The sequence below is a fragment of the Heloderma suspectum genome, chromosome 2, assembly GCF_057233095.1.
Source record: "Heloderma suspectum isolate Gila_16-S chromosome 2, 16-S_ref, whole genome shotgun sequence".
In the NCBI taxonomy this organism is placed as follows: Eukaryota; Metazoa; Chordata; class Lepidosauria; order Squamata; family Helodermatidae; genus Heloderma; species Heloderma suspectum.
Window position 1 is genome coordinate 174,560,646 of NC_139459.1, and position 19,954 is coordinate 174,580,599.

At 49.6% G+C, this 19,954-nt stretch overlaps 1 protein-coding gene across 1 annotated transcript in view; it reads right to left on the reverse strand.

The window, feature by feature from the left end:
- Positions 1-418: 418 nt before the first annotated feature.
- Positions 419-19,954, reverse strand: part of LOC146353328 (metabotropic glutamate receptor 6-like) — a 37,422-nt gene continuing 17,886 nt past the window's right edge. Inside the window, exons 6-11 of the mRNA XM_084836248.1 lie at positions 18,093-18,233; positions 13,542-13,742; positions 12,384-12,523; positions 8,265-9,200; positions 3,517-3,742; positions 419-595 (exon numbers count right to left, since the gene is read on the reverse strand). Coding sequence (XP_084692374.1) covers positions 540-595; positions 3,517-3,742; positions 8,265-9,200; positions 12,384-12,523; positions 13,542-13,742; positions 18,093-18,233 — 1,700 coding nt within the window. The 3' untranslated portion in view covers positions 419-539. The remainder of the gene's footprint in view (positions 596-3,516; positions 3,743-8,264; positions 9,201-12,383; positions 12,524-13,541; positions 13,743-18,092; positions 18,234-19,954) is intronic.

Sequence of the window (19,954 nt, forward strand, 5' to 3'; positions counted from 1 at the left end):
GGCAACCCGTGGCCCTCCAGAGGGTTTGTCCCACAACTCCTACGATCCTTCACCATTGGCTATGCTGGCTGGGGCTGCTGGGAGTTGTAGGCCCAAATCTCTGAAGGGCCACAAGTTGCTCAGCCCTGTGAATTACAGCGGTGGGGATACTAGTAAAGCGACTGCTGCTGGAAAGGGTAGGGACAAACATACCCTGAGACCTACATTTCAGAGCTGGAACCAGTACTTGGGAATCCTAGGCCAGGAGTGAGGGACCTGTAGCACTGCAGGTGTTGGACTCCAATTCCCATCAGCCCTGGACAACATGGCCAATGGTCAGGGATGATGGGAGTTGGAGTACAACATCTGCAGGACCATAGATTCCTCACCCCTACAATGTCTGCAACCAAAGCTGGACTGAAAAAATCAGAGTGCTGTTGTAAAAATACAGGTTTATTCCCCAACACTTGCCCATCCCAGTCCCTTCCCCTGAGTTCCACCCCCACAAAAGCTTTCCCCCCCCCTTCCTCCCCCCCGCCACTTGTGGCCTTCCTCTTCAGTCATGTGGGCACCATTGTCAGTTCTGTGTAGCTGATGTACATCACCTTAGGGAGGGCTGCAAAGGACAAAAAATGGAGAAGTATTAGAGAGAGGTGGAGGGATGGGCCACGCTGGGACCCAGACTGGGACACTTGGCTGAGCAGTGGAATTTGGTGGGAGCTGTTCAGTCCTGGTTTATAATCTGGTGGCTTCCACACCATCACCTCGGCTAGCATATGGAAGCATCAACGGGCTTGCTGTTTATGCATTCTCAAACGGGGGGGCGGGGGGAGATTTGCATTCAATTTGCATATGCTAATTTAGGTGTATAGATGCACATTTAGAAAGAATGACTATAATTTACATACAAATATAATGCGCGTCACCACGCTGAGGAAGACCATGGCGAGGTGACCTGTGTGCCTGCTCAGCCTGCTGTCCTGGATCAGGTGCTAACTCTGGATGGGCAATTTCAAGGCCTGTTTTCCCTCCTTATGGTTCATTATCTTTAAACCAAACTTGGGCGGGACAGACCTTCAGATGTTGGACTCGATGGTCTTCTAGGCCCTTCCAACCCTACTATTCTATGATTCAAATGGAGGATGGCTTCAGACAGAGGACTGTCCTCTGAAAGGAGGACACATGGCCACTCTAGGCTTACAGACCAACTGCAATTGCACAGAAGTACCATTTGGACAAACTGGCACCTGGACATGTAGGGATGTACGAAGGTTCCGCCATGGATCTCGGGGAGGCTGAATGCCAGCGCATTCGGCCCCCGAAATCAGTGGCGGAACGGCCCTCCACCCCCCCCGGGACGGGACTTACCTGGGGCGGATCTTCCTGGCGGCGGCGGCGGTGGCTCCGGTGGCGGCTATGGCGGCCGGTCTTCCAACCGGCTGCCGCCGCCGCCATTTCCAAGATAAAAACAAAAACGTGATAGGCTACGTAAAGATTTACGTAGCCTATCACGGCTAAATTTTAAAAAAACACAGTGATAGGCTACCTGAATGTTTACGTAGCCTATCACGGCTGATTAAAAACAACAACGTGCGTACGCAAATGGCAGCGCCCATGGGCGCCGCCATTTGCATTCCTTATTTTGGCATGTCTTAGTCTACGTAAACATTTACATAGACTAAGACGGCGAAAATAAGGGGAAAGCAAATAGCGTAGACGCTACGCTATTTGCGTTCCCCTTATTTTCGCCGTCTTAGTCTACGTAAATGTTTACGTAGACTAAGATGTGCCAAAATAAGGAACGCAAATGGCGGCGCCCATGGGCGCCGCCATTTGCGTACGCGCTTTTTTTTTTAATCCGCCGTGATAGGCTACGTAAACATTTACGTAGCCTATCACGGCTGACTGCACGGATGCAAACAGCGGCGGCTACGGCCGCTGCCATTTGCGTCCCTGCTAGCCAGCGGCCGGATGTCCGGCTGCTGGCGGAGCCGGCTGGCGGCTCCGCAGAATCACTGCAGAGCACAGCCAGCTGGCCAGGATTCGAGGGGGGGGAGGAATGGAGCGCCTCCCCCCCCGGCGAGGATTCCAGGGGGAGGGACGGAACGCCTCCCCCCGCACCATCAGCATAATCCCCGAAAGGTAAGTGATTTTCGTACATCCCTATGGACATGGAGGTTCTACATCAGGAACTTCTTTCAGCCTGAGGGCCACATTCCATTCTAGAGAAACTCTCAGGGGCCACATTCCAGTGGTGGGCGGGGCCAACAGCACAAGGGGCAGGACCAAGAATACAAAAAATACCAGCATATTTTAGTTTAAATCTCTTACTGCCAGTAACTGAGTAAGGGGAGCAGAACCTCAGGCCTGGGCCAAATTCAGCCCTCCTGGGGTTCCCCAGAAGGCCCCTCCCCCCCCTGATTTTTTTGGGCTGCTATGATGTTTGTGCCTTGGTGTATCTCTGCTGCTTTTGATTGTATGCTTATTTTGTATTTAAATTGTTCTCATGTAACACTGCCCAGAGAACTTTGTTATGAGGTGACACACAAATATAAATAATAAAAAAACATACATTGTGCCTGTGGTGCAGAAGTCTGTTTGTCCTTCAGTTCCCCCTGGCCCATGACAGGGGGCTACAGAGCTGGTTTGGGGGTCTCAGGGGCAAGGTGTCCCACATGGGCCCACCTCCTCCTCAGTACTGCCGGTTGGCTGGCTCTCTTCCTCTCGGCCCAGTCCACCCAGAGGAAAAGGGTGAGGCAAGCCGAGAACACTGCTCCTCCTCCCTCTTGTCACGGTTCATTCAAGCAGAAGAGGCAAAGGAACAGGCGGCGGCGAAGCAAGGAGCAGCAGCAAGGCCAGGAGCCTCAGGAGTTGGCAGTGGGCCCCCTGCTGAGGCAGGGGCATTAGAGGGGCCTAGCAGTGCTGACCCCTGAGGTCAGCCCTGTCCCTTGTAACGCGCTCTTAGGAGGTTCTCCTGAGTCTGAGCTGGGGTATTTTGGTCAGTCTTGCCTTGCTCCCTGCATCTACCCCAGGCCACGCTCCCCACCAGCTATTCCCCCTGTTCCTGGCTGCTTACCAGCAACTTCATGCTACGCCTTTCCAGCAGGAGGAGCCAAGGCAGGCTGGGATCCCTGAAACTCTCCCCACCTCTGAAACTTCTGGGATCCAAAGGGATTCCTATAAGGACTGCGAACCTTTATTGGCAGATCAGTTGACTAAAGATCTTGTTGACGGGGGCCATTTTTAACCAGTCACGGAAAATTTTGATTGGGGTTTAAGAATGCACTTGCTTACATTTTGAGGCTATTTTGGTTCTGGTGTGTAGGACTGCGCCCTAAGATACTTGGGCTCTGTTGAAAGCCCTCATTTCTATAAGGCACAGTGGCAATGAGGAAAGTTGTGAGGATCTCTGGGGGGTGTGGAGGGATGGAGGGAGGGAGCGGTACTTACAGGGCAGGCACAGGTCAGTTGGTGGCACGTCGGGTGGGGTCACCAAAGTGCAAAGAAGACATCGATACCTACTTTCTGGCTACTTACTGTCCAGCTTCTCGTCTTTGCTCTCGCCGTTCTGGGCGCCCTTCTGCGAGAGCCTCGCGGAGGCGTTGACCGCCGTGGCGGCTGCCTTGAAGCTGCGCTTGCGCTTCTGCACGTTCTGCTCCGGGTGGAAGAGGATGACGTAGACTTTGGGCACGTAGAGCATCCCGAGGGACACGTAAGCGCTCAGGCTCATGGAGATGGTCAGCGTCGTTGTCTGAATGTAGATCTGGAGAGGAGAAAAACGGGACGCTGGCCACGAACGCAGGAGGGCTGAATCTTCTTGGGCCACCGAACTGGAACCAGCAGGGTCAGGTGGCAAAGCTTGTTCTGGCCTGTTCCATTTCAGGCAGCAGGTGGGGGACAGCAGGCTTTCGAGTGCTTCCCTGTATTTACAAAAGCTCTGCACCTAGAAGACTAGCATGGCAGGGAGAAGGATTCAACCCGGCCATCTCTCCTGAGATACTGTTGTTCTGCAAGAAGGGAGGTTTCCCAAGTGGAAACAGTCAACTCTGCAGCCTGAAGTGAGGCAGTCCTAAAAAGAGCTTCACTGCTTGAGCCTGTCGATCTTATAAATGTGCCCCTGTTAAGGGGTGATGGGAGCTGAAGTCCAAAACAACTGGTTGGGAAGGCTGCATTTAATTGATCATAGCACCTTTCGTAGTTCTCCCACAATGCACCCTCTCAGAATGTCTGGCTTAATAAATTAGGAAATGCTACAACACTAAGCAGCCCTCCCCAACCTGGTGCCCTCCAGATGTTTTGGGCTACAATTCTCAGCATCCCTGATATTAACCATGCTGGCTGGGGCTGATAGGAGTTGAACTCCACAACATCTGGAGGGTACCAGGTTGGGGGAGGCTGCGTCAAAGTAAGAGAAGTACAAAGCTGGAAGGAACCCCTGAGGGGTCAGCACATGGATGATCCACCCCCCGGGGTTCCTTCCAGCTTTGTACTTCGCTTACTTTGACATAGCCTGGGTTCCAGTCCTAGCCTGAGACAGGACACTGCTTGCTTACTGTGTTTGAACCTCACCCCACCCTTTATTTACAAGGATTTATAAACTACTTACATCTACAGATTTCAAAGCAAATTATATACAAATAATAAAAACATTAAAATATACAAATCAATACACAGAATATATGGTATCTACATATTCATAAAAGGCTTGAAGAGACAGATGCATCTTCAACCTGCGTCTAAAAATAAAAAGTGGTGGCACATGTCTAATCTCAGAGGGAAGATAATAGACAGACAGACAGACAGACAGACACAGTTGTCTAATCCCCCCCCCCCCCCGCATAAGACTGGATGTATTGGCCAAAACTCCCATCATTCCCCAGCCAGTGTAGCCAATGGCCACGCTGGCTGGGGGATGATTTGAGTTGTAGGCCAACGCATCTGGAGGACAGCAGGTTGGGGAAGGATGATCTAGTGCAACTTCTCTCTCTTTGTCTTTCTTAAGGTATAGTTTACATGCAGCCTTGCAGTAACCCTTAGCACAAAAGAGAAACAGATCATCTATATGTGGAGTGGCCTGACAGGGCGGTGCCAGTCTTTGAGCATCTTGTGTAGCCAGCAGCAGTCCTTGGCTGCCTACACACATAGCTTGCCTTCCAGAACACTGTGCAGTTTGCCATTCGAGCGCTCTGTGTGGGGCAACTGCTATTCGCCCCAGACAGGCAGTAACTGACAAGCTTGTTTTGAAGTGCCCAGAATAAGCAGATGAGATGGCAGCTCAATCCTCTCTCAAAATGCCTTTGAAATGTGCAGTGAACCAGGAGCAAGGGAGCTGTGCATCATTTGTCGGACAGTGGCATGGCAGTGTGCTGGCGATGAATCATCAGGATGCGCCCAAAGGGACCCCTGTCACCAGTCATCTCCTCAGCAGTTCATCGAAATCTACCCTCTCTTTGGTGCTAAAACAGATGAGCAGCAGTCCCATGTGACATGTCTGTTGCTAGACTTTACCGTTTCAGACAGCAGGCAGGAAGCTCTGGATATTTTGATGCTCCCTCATGTAAAGGAAAATCCTTACAGAAACAAAACTATCATGGTAGGGCAAAGGCTCTAGGCCAGCTTTCCCAAGCCCAGTGCCCTCCAGATGTGTTGGACTACCCACTAGCTGGCCGGGATTGGTAGGACTGGTAGTCCAAATACATCTGAAGGGTGCCGGATTGAGGGAGGCTGCTGTACATTAACATTTTACCTGACATGCTAATGTTGTGTGTGCAGGAAGTTTTCCCTGTAGTGCAGGGGTGGGCAACTTGGGCCCCCCCTGATGTTTTGGCTAACAACATCCAGGATCCCTCACCATTGGCTATGCTGGCTGATGTAGGCTGAAGCGCCTGGAGGGCCTCATGTTGTCCACTCCTGGTAGGGGAGGATGAAAATGTTCAGCCCCCCCTCCCCACCTGCAATGTGCAGTCCAGCCAGAAACATATTACGTGGTGGGCTTCTGCTTGTCTGTTTCAGCTGTTTAGCACAATATATTGGTGACACCTGAACGATCAGCTGATGTGTTGTTTTGTTTTTAATTAAAAAGCAGCATGGTGAACAGAAGAGCTGAGAGGTGGGCTGCTTAACCCTTTCCCTCCTTACTTCCTTGCCTGAACATGCCCCTCAAAGACACCCCCTCCTTGCCTGCAGGATAGAAGGTGGCTGCCGTGCAGGAGGAACCTGGGACGCCAGCCATGGGCTTCCAGGCCCCCTAGCCATTATTGCTGGCAAATATGGGGGCTAGGCAAGAGGCATCCTGGGTGCCATTAGAAGAGATACCTTGCATTGGGCAGGGCATCACGGCCACTGCAAGAGCAGGAAAATGCAAATCTCCTGGAATACAGGATTTCTATGTCTCGCAAGGCTTCAGGAGGGCAAGATTGCTGCGAGGCCTTTCTAAGGCCTCACCCCACGTAGCTCAGCCTCATGTCCAGGGCCAGCCTGAGGGGTGGGAGAGCTGGCGGTCGCCCGGAGTGCCAAGCTGAGGGGGGTGCCAAGCTGAGCTTAGGGGAAGCCAAGCTGAGCTGAAGGGGGCATCAAGCTAAGCTGAGTAGGCTGTTTGTTTGTTTTTTTACTGTACTGTCTGCAGCGAGTCAGGGTGACAAAAAGCAAGTGTCCGTAACCTTTCTTCAAGGTTCTACAGGCTGCTTGGGCACTAACTACAAAAACGATCTTAAATTATGTTTCTTTTTCAGTTTCCACTTTGATGTCATTTGCACTAGGTAAAAATCAGTGGAACGCAGTTTTATTCTGAGGCAACATTACCGAGCACTTAGCACTTCAAATACGGTAAAAGCACTATATAAATAATAACATAAAGCTGTAAGCCAGAAGAGGTCAGCTGAATACCTTTTTCATTTATCACTTTCCTTTATTATTTTTAAAGGTAAAGATAATGGATATTCTAAAAGAAAGAATGCTTACGAAAAGATAGGAATTGCCACAAAACATAGTCTAAGTAAAACCTGTGATAGTTGTGCTGCGTTGCGTAGTGCGCTGCCATTGCTCAGAGTGCAGCTTTTCAAACGTTGGCTTGCGCAAACTGTAGCATGGTGGCTGAGAGATCAAGGTTTTGAGCAATGTCATTCTCGACAGACATCACACCTGCTCCAGGCCCCATAAATCCTCTGGGTGGCCCTGCAAAACTGAAGGGGCGGAGGCAACAAAGGCACTCCCTGCCCAGGACACTATTCATCCTAGGGCTGGCCCTGCTCATGACCATCCAAACTGTTTTCCCATCGGCAAGGAAAAAGATTCAGGGCCCCTGTAACTTTTCTCTGAGGGAGAAAAGCAGCTTCCCTCAGGGCAGAAGAGGAAAGGTGTAAGTAGTCCCACCTCACTACTGAAACTAGCAGCTTTCCACAGCTGCTTCTCAATCACTGTAAAATGGTTAAACTACACGCTACGTTACATGTGCAGTATGTAGGTGAACCTAACGCTTTTATTTACTCTAGTGTAAGCATGTGGGCCTCTGATCTGGATCTGGACCACTGTGCACATATGGGGGAGGTTAAACCTTCCCACCCAGCTGCTTTTTCCCTTTAAACTCTTCCCCCCCACCACCCTTCACCGGGGCTAAAGAAAGAAAAAAACCTCCATTAGTAGCTGTGGGGTTTTTCTTTCTTTAGCCTCTGTGTCAGTGGGGGTGGGGTGAGTGGGGTTTTTTTTTTTAAGTAGCTGGGTGGGAAGGTTTAACACACCCCACCTGTGCGTGGTGGTCCCAATCCAGATTGGGGTCCTGCATGCTTACACTGGAGTAAATAAAAGCATTAGGATCACCTACAGGGGTGAGGAACCTTTCTCAGCCTGAGGGCTGAATTCAGTTTTGAAAAAGCTGGGGGGGGGGGCACCCCAGTGGTGGGCGGGGCCAAAGGCAAAAGTGGCAGGACCCAAAATATGAAAGGGACCAGAGCATTTTAGCTCAAAGCTCTTACTGCCAGGAACTCAACCTTAGGCCTTTCGACCTTTTAGAATGGGGGAAAAACTGCACAAAAGCCGTGAGACCGCCAAATGATTGATGGGGGAAAGGGGAAGGGATCTTGGCCTTCTGGGGAACCCCAGAGAGTTGAGTTGGGCCCCTGGGGGGGCTGTGTCATCCCCCCCAACCTCCACGTGATTCATTTAACGTAGTGGGTAGTTTAGCCCTCTGGTCGATTGCCTCATTTGGCCCTTCCTCCCATCATCCATCAACCCCCGCTATCCCTACCACATTCTCTTCACACCCTGTTCCTTGGTCCAGTGGCTCCCACCTTCTCCGCTGACTGTGCCGTGCCGAAGAAGATGGGCACGAAGGCCAGCCAGACGATGCAGGTGGTGTACATGGTGAAGCCAATGGGCTTGGCCTCGTTGAAGTTCTCAGGCACCCCGCGGGCCTTGATGGCGTAGACGGTGCAGGTGACCATCAAGATGATGCTGTAGCTGAGGCAGGAGATGATGGACAGGTCTGACATGTCGCACTTGAGCACTCCCTGGGCAAACTCGGGGTTGGGCGTGCGCTGCTCTTCATAGTCAATGATGCTGTATGGCGGCTGGATGCCCAACCAGATGACCACGGCCACGATCTGCACAGACATGAGGCTGAAGGTGATGACCAGCTGGGAGGTGGGGCTGATGAACCTAGGCGGGGTCACAGACTTCTTGCCCTGCTCGAAGATGCGGTAGATGCGGTTGGTTTTGGTCAACAAAGCTGAGTAGCTGATGGCCATGCCCAGGCCCAAGAAGAGGCGCCGGAAGGCACAGATGCCTATGCCAGGCTCAGCGATCATCAGGAAAGTGATGGAGTAGATGAGGAAGATGCCCGTCAGCAGGACGTAGCTCAGCTCACGGCCCGAGGCCCGGACGATGGGCGTGTCGTTGAACCGGATGAAGGTGATGACAATGAAGGTGGTGCCCAGGATGCCCAGGATAGCCAGGAAGATGGGCAGCATGGCCCAGGGGGAGCTCCACTCCAGCTTGACGATGGGCGTCGGGCGGCAGGATGTGCGGTTGAGGTTGGGCCGCATGTCGAAGGGGCACATCTCACAGTTGAACTCATCCAGCTGGTACTGGTAGCCGTCGCACAGCTCGCAGTGCCAGCAGCAAGGCACTCCCTTTACCATCTTCTTCCTCTCGCCTGGATTGCATGGGAGACTGCACACTGAAGAGGGGATCTCCTTCTGACCCCCTGACCACTGCATGTCTTCAATCTGTGGGAGGCAGAGAATGAAGCCAGAGAGCAATGGTTTCCCAACTGTCCCAAGGAAAAGGTACATAGGAAGCTATCTTATTCTGAGTCATACCACCTAGCCCAGTATTGTCGACACTGGCTGGCAGCAGCTGTTCCGCCATTTCAGGCATGATTCTTTCCTAGCCCTACCTGGAAATGCCAGGGATTGAACCAGGGAGCTTTCGCATGCAAAGCAGGGACTCTGCCAGTGAGCTCAGGACTTCTGTTAGGAACATAGGAAGCTGCCTTCAACCGAGGCAGCCCCTTGGTCCATCTAGCCCAGTATTGTGTACACTGACTGGCAGCCATGAGCTCTCCAGGGTTTCAGACAGGAGTTTTCCCAGCTCTACTTGGAGATGCCGGGGATTGAATGTGGGGCCTTCTGTGTGCAAAATGGGGGCTCTACCATTGAGCTATGGCCCCTTCAAGGTGTTTCTTGGTGTTTCCTGGAAGGTTATCAAGGGTTCATCAATGAGAAGATCAGAAAGATTGCTTGCCCATCATGACTGAACTTCTCCTGCAATGCACAGCCTCAGAGGAGTTCTGGATGACATCAGTTCACATGGGTAGACAGGGATGCCTAACACAGGGTTGGCCAGAGCCTCATGTGAACAGAGGGTATCCTAGAATATGCCCCCAAATCCTTTGCAATGCACAGGGCTCCACGGCAGATGCAGATAAGGCGTATGCCACTAGGGAAAGCGTTCCTTAAAGGAAGACCATTTGAAGGACACTGCGCTAGAGATTTCCAGAGGATAGGACTTTGGAGTCTTGGAAACGTTGTGGTTCTGTTGATACCATTTTTTTTTATTGATCACATTTGTATCCTGTGATCCCTATAACGAGCTCAGGGATGTCATGTTGGGTGCAACCCCACTTTATCTTTCTAACATTCCTGTGAGGCTAACAGAGCGACTGGCCCAAAGCTGTTTCGCATCCAGATCACCCTGCCTAAATGTAGTACATTATCCTCTATGCCACACCAGCTCTGGCACATCAGTTACACGTACTTTTCCTTGCACCATCACAGCTGGCTTGCTGGCTTTTCCCTAAAGCAATCCACAGTAATCACTTGTGCATGGGTGATGGCATAGGCACAGTCCAATCGGTGCCTGGGACACTCATGCAAATCAATCACATTTGTGCAGGACTCACAATTGCAAGAGATGAATCAACTTGTTTGGAGGTTGGAAGGGAATCACTTTTTCCCAGTGGGGAAAAAATGCTTTTGGGGAGTGTTAGGAGCATGTTATATTTGAAGAATGACGTCTAGGTCTCCTGGTATAAATGAGTACAAACTGCACTTTTAAACCCTGCACAAGTGTAGCTTAAGTATTTAGGTTGTACACCACTTGGAAATATGTTTAGTTACGTTTAATAACAGTAACAATAATAAAATGTGCTCTATTGTGTTAGGCTGTACGCAGAGCACAATGGTGCCATCCTGCCCATTCTCTGACCAAGAGAATCTTGTGTAATTAATGTTCATAATGCATGATATAATCTATGCCCATTTGACCTCTGGGTTGTGCCCAGTACAGGTGTCCCAGCCAAGTTACGCTACTGTGGGTATTGGGGAGGGCGGAGAGGAGAGCTTTATCTTCTATCTGGGTGGTAGCTGGCTTTGTCTTTACAAAGAAACTTCCCTCAATAAAGGAACTTTTTTTGCAGATGCATCAGGTGCTACCTATCTGTGCTGCTGCCTTTGGGTTTCTTTAGCATTTTTCTGACAGCTGTACTTGATCCTCCCTTGTTACGGTCCGACCTAGTCAAGATGCAAAGCACAGCCTGCACAGGGGGCTGCAGTGTCAGACTACGTTTGGATGGTAATCCCATGCGATGATAATCAAGGGATTGTATCCATAAGCAACCTGTCACCTCCGGTCCATTGCGGAAATGCACAAGGAGAATGAATGCAGATGTCACTTGATAGTATCTTGCTGTTTGCTGTTTTTGGCACCACTTAGTGTGTGTGTTAGTTTTAGAGCTTGCTTTGCAATGATTACATCAGCTTTCCATTCATCAGGGGAACACCAAGTGCCTTTAGTTCAGGGAGCGCTGAACCTTGGCCCAAGGGCCAAACTCAGCTCACCCAGGATCCCAAATCCAGCCCACCAGGGTTCTGCAAATGGCCACGCCCTTCCCCCTGGCCTTTCCCCCAACTGCCAACCGTTTGGTGGTTTCCTGGCTTTTGCGCAGTTTTTTCCTCCCGTTCTAAAAAGTTGAAATGCCCCTCCTAAATTGCTTAAAGGCATTAGCTAAAAGAGGCCGGTATTTTTGAAAGTTCTGGTATTATTAGCTCCACCCCCTTTTGCCTTTGGCCCCATCTACCACTGGAATACAGCCAAAATTGAATTCATCCCCCCAGGCTGAAAGAGGTGCAACACCCATGCTTTAGTTGAAGGGGGAGTGGTGTTGTGCCAAGTAAGCACAGACTTATAGGATGGGTTTGAGAGGGCTTTGGCAAGGTGGACCCCCTCCTAAATCGGTGAGTCCCTGACCACCTTTTAAAATTTCCTACAATGCTCCAGACTGCCTGGTGTAGCATTGTTCTGGGGCATTGCGGAAATTTAAGATGGCAGGCAGGTCCCCAGACTGCACCATGCCAGACGGCCACCAGTTTGGGTGGCTTTAAAAGGGGGTTAGATAAATTCATGAAGGAGAAGGCTATCAGTGGCTACTAGTCCTGATGGCTCTATGATACCTCCAGCAGCAGAGGCAGCATACCTGTGCACACCAGTTGCAGAGGAACATGGGTGGGAGGGTGCTGTTGCACTTATATCCTGCTTGTGGGCTTCCTGTGGGCAGCTGCTTGGCCACTGTGTGGACAGAATGCTGGACCAGATGGACCCTTGGCCTGATCCAGCAGCATAGCATGTTGTTATGGCTCAGTCACCTGCCATCAGTCGTGGGCCCACCTGGGCCACTTGAACCCTGATGATTGCCATAGGATGACAGGCGTTGAGACTGGCTCAGCTTATAAAGTAGCGGGAAAGGCTGCTTTATCGTGTGCTTGCATAGAATGATTGTGTTAGGTGGTCAGGCCCAAGGACAGACAGGTAGACAAATTAGAGATAGGCACAGGAAGACGCAGATTTCCTGCCAAATCTCCCCCCCGTTGGTGGTACCGTGGCAGCCTCTCGTGCTGGGCTGTGTCACTCACGTTCAGGCGTAGGTATTCCGTCCACTGCCCAATGGCCTTGTACCCAGGGGCTGTGGTGTTGGTCAGCTGATACTGGAAAATGTCGTAGCGGCCAGGAGCATCTCCATTCTCATTGAACATCACTGGTGTCCCAGCGCTGCCTATAGTAAGAAAAGGGTTACAAATGGGACATTGACGCCCCTGTGGACTGAGGTGGCTTTAAAAGGGGATTAGAAAATTTGTGGAGGAGAAGACTATCAGTGGCTACTAGTCCTGATGGCTATATGCTACCTCTAAAATCAGAGGCAATATGCCTCTGTATGCCAGCTGCTGGGGAACATGGGTGGGAGGGTGCTGTTGCACACAAGCCCTGCTTGTAAGTTTCCCACATGTAAGCTGGTTGGCAACTGGACTAGATGAGCCTTGGTCTGATCCAGCAGAACAGCTCTTTTTATGTTCTTACATTACCATTTCAAGCTGCGAGGGTTGGTAGGCAGGGAAAATCATACTTCTGAATGCTCCACAACCATAAACACTCTGACTGGTTTCGGACAATTGTGACAGGGAAAGAAGCCATTGTGGCTTCTCCCCCTGCCCCTGTGCATGCCCAGCATGGCTGGCTGGGGAATGCTGGGAGTTGCAGGACTCTTTAATGTCTAAACATGCATAGGATTGTACCCTTATTCCATTTGAAACGCATGCGAATTTAAAATTGCCTTTTGTATCGGCGGCTGGGCTAAGCAACCTGACACTAAAGATGTATGAGAAATTAGTTTCAGTTCGTTTAACATCAGAATATACCCTGTTCGCACCTCTTAAATGCAAGCACAATCTACAGTCAAAGCTCATGCATCCCCGTGCATACAACGCTCGGGATTGCATGAGTTCACTGGTGGGGAAAATGCACACATTAGAAAAATACACACACACAAAATGTGTACTTTTTAAAGAGTGCACACAAACACCCTTTAATCAGTAGGAGAAGACTGCATGCTGTGGAACGCACAACCAGGTACTTTGTCATTTTCACACAGAAAAGAATGAAACACTCGCCATCTGATACGGACACAAATCAGACCAAGCTCCAAGGTGGAACTCGGAGAAGCTTGGCGGGCTCGGGTTTGGCTGTTTGCCATATGCCTACCCGTCACCTCCAGATGGCCTCTCTGTGGGTCTCACCATTGAAGTTGACCGCCAGGATGTAATGCAGCAGGGTGCGTCCGTGAATGGGGTCCATCTTGTCGCACACCCCAATGTGGCCCGGGCAGAGCTCCATGTGCATGTTATGCAAGGCATGGGCCATGGCGTAGACAGCATCAATGACAAACTGAACTTTCCCCTCCTGTTCATATGTTGAATCGCGTCCAATCCGCTCATCCCCTGGAAAAAGGGCAGGGAGAAACTTGGTTTAAACCGCCTCGGGAGGGGCTGTTATATGTCTGAATGCTCCCTTACATTCTCTGGGGCTGTTCACACAGCATGCCCAACACACCCTCAGTAGTTGCTGTTGAACTGTGGGTTAGCGTGTTGCCTGAACCCAGGACATTTTCTGCAGGCTGGTTTGTCAACCATGCAGTCTGGCTTATTTGTCTCAAACAAGCCACCTTGAGAACCCATGGTTTGCTGTTGGGTTGTTCAGGGTGGTTAACAAGCCACACTGTGGAAAATGTCCTGGGTTTGGACAACATACTAACCCATGGTTCAACAAACAACCCACGGTTCAATACCAACCCATACTCAAACACTGAGTGTGGGTTAGCGTGTTGTATGAACCTAGTTGCTGTGATATTTTTTTTGTCCATGTTGCCCTGCATTTGGAATTCTCTCCCCAGGGAGGCTAACTTGGTGCCTACTCTGCTATCTTATAGGTACAAGGCAAAGATTTTTTCATTATTATTTTATTTCCCAGGCCTTTTAAATCCATGTTTTATCTTTGCTGGCTGTTTAAATGTTCAATACGGCCGTTAATCACTGCTTCATTGTTTGTTTTTTCTTTTTAATTGTACTGTTTTTTTAAATGCTATTTGGAAAATGTTCAGGGCAGTTCACAACTTGAAGGGTGGTATGCAACATTTGGAAATAACATAAAATAAATAATGTGGAAAGCGACAGCATCAGGGTGAAACTACATATTATTGTAAAGCATGCCCATTTGATTCTGCAGGGAAAGCAGTTGCATCAGGGCCTCATGTTGTTTTCCCACCAACAATTGTCACATCCCCCCTACCACCAGCTGCTAGTTGCCCCAACTGTGCTGTTTCCACTAAAGGTTGGGTGGCCGGGTGGCCTACTTTACAGTCCTCTATTTCAAGGTGTCCCTTCAAGCTGACTCGAGTGCCATTTTAGGTAGAAAGGCGGGGCATGAATCAAGTAAATAAAGATTTGTTAGGCTGCGCAGTCCAAGTCTGGTCAAAGAACCATAAGAAGGGGGTGGGGTGGGGTTTGAAGTTGCCCATTCACAGCAAGCACCTGGACAGCAGACTGGGCAAGGCACACTGGTTACCTTGTCACAGCATCTGGCCCCATCAATTCCTGGCATATAGAAGGGGAAGAAATGGAAGCAGTGACAGATTTTATTTTCTTGGGCTCCACGATCACCGCAGACGGTGACCGTAGCCATGAAATTAAAAGACGCTTGCTCCTTGGGAGGAAAGCTATGGCAAACCTAGACAGCATAGTAAGAAGCAGAGACATCACCTTGCCGACAAAGGTCCGTGTAATCAAAGCTATGGTTTTCCCAGTAGCAATGAATGGCTGTGAGAGCTGGACTATAAGGAAGGCTGAGCGCCGAAGAACTGATGCTTTTGAACTGTGGTGCTGGAGAAGACTCTTACGAGTCCCCTGGACTGCAAGGAGGTCAAATCAGTTAATCCTAAAGGAAATCAACCCTGACTGCTCATTGGAAGAACAGATACTGAAGCTGAAGCTCAAATATTTTGGCCACCTAATGCAAAGAGAAAACTCCCTGGAAAAGACCCTGATGCTGGGAAAGATTGAAGGCAAAAGGAGAAGGGGACGGCAGAGGATGAGATGGCTAGATAGCATCACCGATGCAATGAATATGAACTTGAGCATGCTCCGGGAGGGAGCGGAGGACAGGAAGGCCTGGCGTGCTATGGTCCATGGGGTCACGAAGAGTCGGACAAGACTTAACGACTGAACAACAACTGTATTTCTATTTAAATGATAGTGATTATTTCTAAATTTTCATTTATACACATACATTAGCATATACAAATTGGTGTCCTCTTTTGTCCTCTTCTGGGGTGCTATAATTCCTCTGTTTTGGAAATGTGTAAGTGGCCACCCTAAGTAAAGGTGCTATTTGCAAAGAAAAATATTTAACTTAGTCTGCTTTCTGATTTATTTGGTTTACTACAAGCATAAAAGATTTTTTTTTTTAATGTGAGAGAACACTAAAAAATATGACACACACGGACACAATGCGGTCTGGAATGATACAGAATTTAACCATATCACTCTAGTACCTCATTCTTCATACTATGTAGATGGGTCTACGCTACATGCAGCGGCATGAGGCAGCAGTAGACTGTAACGCTTCTGACTGTAAGGCTGGTGGCTCTGATTTCAGTGGAGCTGTGAATCCATTCCAGGTTTCAGTGAGAACCAGCCGGACCTCTAAAGGAGTTATCCAAGAGTGCTGAACCCTGGCCCCAAAATAGGCTTTGGATAGCTTCTTTAGAGTTCTGGCCAGTTCTGACTGAAACCCAGAATGGATTCGTAGCCCCGCCGAAATTGGAGCCCCCAGCCTCCACTGGGGGGATGCCATTTTCAATGCTCCCCCATGTTAAAAAGAACAAACAGATCTTCAAGTAAAAAACTGAAAATGGCAGCAGAGAGACACGTAGCACAGCCTGCTTCCTGTTTTGCTTGTTTTCCACTTGCAAGGTTTTCTAATTAATTAATTAATTAATTAATTGTCTCTTAAAGTAGGGGAGCATTAAAAAATGTTTTCCCCCCATCTGCATCCTGAAGTGGTACAGTCCATTTTGCCACCTCAAAACTGTGCTCCTTTGTCCTGCTGTCAGCATAAACCAGGCTGTGCTGGCTGGCTCTAGGACTGGTTGCGTGGGGAGCAGGGAGTCTGTGGCTTTTCCCTCATGGAGACCTGGCCATAGTGGTGATGACTGATTCACACAACTGGACTAGCATACTGAGAATTGGTTGCATCTCATGATCAAGGCCCTGTGTGTTCCAAAAGCTGTGCAAACGCAATACGCTTCTGGCTCTCAAGCCTTGTAACCCCGCAGGCATCCTTAATTGATACCGAGAATAAGGGCCATATTGTGAGTATGAATTGCCTCCTGACGAGCAGGCAAGGGAGCTTTAAATTAGGGGTGCAGAACCTCTTTCAGCCCGAGGGCCGAATTCCATTTCGGATAAGCTCTGGGAGGCCACATTCCAGTGGTGGGCGGGGCCAAAGCCAAATGGGGTGGGGCCAAAAATACCAGCATGTTTTCGCTTCAAGCTCTAACTGCCAGTAACTAAACCTTAGGAGAGGCATTTCAACCTTGGGGGGGGGGGGGTGCACAAATGTCAGGAAACTGCCAAACAATCAGTGGTTTGGAGAAAAGGGGTGGAGCCAGGGGAATTGGCCGTGGCCTTCTGGGGACCCCTGGAGGGCTGGATCTGGCCCCCAGGCCTGAAATTTTGCACCCCTGCTTTAGACCCCCCGCCCTTTTAGGCCACAAATAGCTAACATATGTATGTGTGGGCGTGTTGGCTCGTACAAATTTTTGTCTGCTACTGACTTCTGTTGGATTTCTTTGCGACCGGCTGCCTTAAAGTATTAATCTAATCCTTTTTTTATTTGTTTAAAAAGGCATACAATTGAGGCAGAGAATCCTGCCCACTGATCAATCTCAGCTGCTGTTGGATGTAGGCTGAGCAAAATTTGCTGTCTTTTTTTTTTTTTTGCCAAGCAACAATGGTTGCAGGCAACTCAGAAGAAGAGGAGAGAACATGGGTGGGAAGAATCAGGGACGTTTGCGGTGGCCACAAGAATTCAAGAAAAACAAACGGGATTCAACATGGGGATATCCCTGTGTGTTGACCAAGAGCATTTGCATGGAAAAGCAGGGCGGCAGCAAGGAGGAGGGTGGATTTGGAGACTCCAGGAGAGAGAAGCAGTGCTTGGAGATGCAGACAGCCCTGTTCCTTTCCATCCTGCCAAGGGGAGTGACCTGAGAGTCTAATCTCCTCCATTCCCCTTGGAGCTGGGAAAGGAACCCAGGTCCTGCAGCTCCCTGATATTTCCCCACCACCACCTCCTCCTCCTCCCCAAACCTCCCTACAGCCAGGGTGCAGGGTTGACTCCAAACATTTTGCAGCCTGAGGCAAAGGGCAAGATGGCCCCTCTCCTCTTCCCCCCAATGTACAAAAGCCAACCAGACCGGCAGTTGAAATTTATTTCAATACTGGTGACAGAACAGCATTCTCCACTGAACCTAAGGGCAGCTGGGTAGCTTCTGGGGCGCAGGGCAGGTTTTGTGGCTCTATTTTGTGCCCCTCAGAATCTGCCACCTGAGGCAGCTGCCTCACTCTGCCTAATGGTAGGCCCTGCCCTGCCAGGCTGGGACAAACCAGTCACAATGAACCGGGTTGCAGTGAGAAGCTGGCAACAGATATGAACATATACGGATATGTTCTGTATATCTTCCCTTCTTGTTTTGAGCTCCTCCCCCCTTTCCACATCTGGAGCATCCATACCAGTACATTTCCGTGCTGCCTCATCAGGCTGCAACCCTGGACGGGTCAGTTTACATTTGAAGTCTTCCTCCCAGAACTCAGCAAACCAGATGTTGCGCCGATTGTTCTCCAAGGACCGTGTGGTGAAGTACTGGTCAAAACCTCCGTGAGAGAAGGGAAAAAGAGGACAGGTGAGTGAGCAAGGGAGGTCAAGGCCTTTGCAGGTACCCTTCCATGGTGTTGCCAATTTTTTCACCAGCCTCTGTAGCTCTGCCTTTTTAACAGCAGCTTGATCTGGAGACATCGGCAGCTGATAATATTATTTCCAAGCAAGAAAAAGCTTCCCCTGTTGGTTTCTGCAGATCATGCTGCTGTTAAAGGCATAGGCGCAGGCCAGGCTGGGTTTTTTCTAGTTAGTTGGCAACCCTATCGTGTGTGTGTGTGTGTGTGTGTGTGTGTGTGTGTGTGTGTGTGTGTTCTACATCAGGGCTGCCAGCAAAACCAGGCCCTCTGCCTTAGAATCCCTCCTATTTTATCCCAGGTGTGTAGGAATTAAGATGGCAGATGCAATGACCTCCTTTATATCTTTAAAAGTTACGTAGACATGTCAGCTGGATGAAACTTTTCTCACTCCTGCATGTCAAACTACACCTCTCAGAATTCCCTCTCTCCACAGGAGCAGCATCTTCCTTTGCTGGTGGTTACTGGAGTGGCTGCCATTATTCACTGTCATTACTTGGTGGTGAGGCAAAGGCATTCTGCACATGCTCAGGGACACTTACGTTATTAAAAAAAAAATATTTACAGGTTCTTGGGCTGGGCCTTGCCTCTGATAACAGTTTGCAAGGCTAGCTCCCGATGAGCTTTGTCTCATACCAACCTCTTCATCCTTTCCCAGGATCCCACCTTCCACCCCCTTTGTGGAAGGTGGGATCCTCAAAGCTCAGCTCAAATCTTCAAATTTGTTGTTGGTGTTGTTGTTGCCACTTCTCCTTCAGATGTTTAATTTTTCACTTCATAAGTATGGTTGCCATTTTTTACAGGGACAATAGCTCCATGTCTTCAATAGCTGCATATCAGGCTGCCCTGAATTTTTTTTATTTGGGATGCAGACCATAAATGCATTAAACCAACAGGCAGAAATCAACAAGTGAAGCTTTCCCGCATGTGGGAATTCTGTGGTAGGGAAAAGCTGCATCTTTTGATTTCTGCCCGTCATATAAGCTTCTGTCAATTACATAAAGCAGCAACTCAGCTCATAGGACCCCGTTGCTACACAGGGCGCAGAAACCCATAACACTGGTCCTGCACTTCATTCTGTTGTCCCTATCAAGATCCCTTGCCATTCTATTTGAAGATCACATTATACAGGAAATCAATCCAGAGTAAGTATCCCACTGATCCAAAGTACCCAAGTGTTAACAGACTGAAACCCCTTCCACCCATAAGCATGCAGTAAACACATGCGGAGAGTCTTCCCTTCTACCGTCCTTTAGTCCCCCACGGCTATGATTTAAGGCTGCAATCCTAGGCGAGTTTAGAGAGAGAAAAAGTCCCACAACTCCCAGCATTCCCCATCCATCCATCGTGGGAGCTGGGAGCTGTAGGACATGTTTCTGTCTAAGCACGCCTGGGATTGTGCTCTGAGCGTATTAAGTCATGGACACTTGGATTCACTGAAAATGGATCCATTAACACTTCATGCCCTGTAGCACCCTCTCATATTCGCAGCCAGGGCACTTACAGACCAGTGTTTAAGAGTGGATTGTCTCTACAAATTAAGCTTATGAGCAAGCAAGCGAGCTTGAGTGAGAAATGATCAGGAAGAATAATGGTCCCATTTCCAAAACATCCTGTCCAGCGGGGTGTGGTGTGCACTCTCC